This window comes from Loa loa (assembly GCF_000183805.2).
Source record: "Loa loa unplaced genomic scaffold supercont3.702, whole genome shotgun sequence".
Lineage (NCBI taxonomy): Eukaryota > Metazoa > Nematoda > Chromadorea > Rhabditida > Onchocercidae > Loa > Loa loa.
In genome coordinates this window covers 14,698-16,022 of record NW_018108882.1, presented here as the reverse complement: position 1 = coordinate 16,022, position 1,325 = coordinate 14,698, and the positions used below count along the sequence as shown (strand labels likewise).

Here is a 1,325-nt window from a genome sequence, read left to right as displayed (position 1 = left end):
TTGATCGTTTTATTTGCTCTATTGGATTAAGTTTGGTAGTCTAACACTGACTTTAGCTGTTACCCTGTCCTAGTGGATCCCTAATAATATTATTACTTTTCTTCTTTAACTATCAGCAGTTGAAAGAGATTCGTTGAATTCATTGAAATTGGCTATGAATTTACCCATATTTATTGTTGCTTTTCTGTAAATTTCTTTCACTTATTTGTACACGTTTATTGCTTTTATAGCATTATCTATACACAAATTTCGTTTAACTTTTCATTGATGGTAAGCTTTTTCAATATCACAAAGGACCTGCAAAATTCATTAAACCGAATTGCAAAAAGATCCTGCACAGATCATTTAGCATTACTGGCCTGTAATATAAGAGATCGTTGAGCTCCCAGCAATTCTAATTTCCAAAACTGAACAACCTCAACGTTGTCATTTACTTTACTTGCAGACATTACTGTTACAGAACTAATCGCTAAACACGGTGCGGTCGAATTGATTTTTGTATCCTTCCAGCTATAAGACAGCCAATTGATGTGCTGATAAGTCGAAATCCACTCGTTAGCTTCTTAATCATTGCTGGTTAAATTCGAAAAAATAATCTGCTCTGATTAGTAGTTTTGATTTCATCCTTTTTTATGGAATTCTGTTCAATCGATTTCCTTATTTTTTAGCAATTCGTTCTCCTGGTGGTTAGATATATTATTTCTCACTTTAATGGATTTATATTTTCCATTTTTTAATCGAGTATTAAGCGACACTATTGTTGTTTGTTATTCTTTGACTCCCTCTTCAGTTATAAAACTTATTTTCGACATATCAGTCTTTTCAGCCTCAACTCCTTATATACTTCATTGATGATGAAGGATTATTGTGATCCTGCATTCAAAAAAAAAACCGTCACTACTGCTTGTTTATTACTTTTTGGGTTGATAACTGTCACATCTTTAAAAGAACCGCCTTTTTACTATTCTTTTAATTTATTAATGCAACAGTAATTGTTGAAGCTGTATTCTTCATTTTGTCAGTCACAATGTCCCAAATTATCATTTTGAGATCGTTTGCACATTGCAGAATTGTGTTGATCCTTACAACGAAAAGCATTACTTTGTGGATGCATTTTTTGTTGTCATGTTTTCATAAATATCGGAAACATAAATACACTTCTCAAGTTCTGACAAATTTTTAATCTACCGTTCTACTCATTGCAATCGTCATTCCAGTAGTTTTTTGTACAAAAGACGCATGGTTTTTTTTTTTTTTAACAGAACTTTTCGTTGCAGCAAACATATAGCTTTTTCAATTAAACACACAATGATGACAATTTTTGT

The 1,325-nt window shown here is 31.8% G+C and overlaps 1 protein-coding gene across 1 annotated transcript; it reads right to left on the bottom strand.

Moving 5' to 3' along the window:
* Positions 1-341: 341 nt before the first annotated feature.
* LOAG_11668 (hypothetical protein) lies at positions 342-510 on the bottom strand (the record flags this gene model as incomplete). Its single annotated transcript, XM_003147186.1, has 1 exon — positions 342-510. A coding segment is annotated over one exon (169 nt), but the record flags the coding sequence as incomplete, so codon positions are not given.
* Positions 511-1,325: the final 815 nt, after the last annotated feature.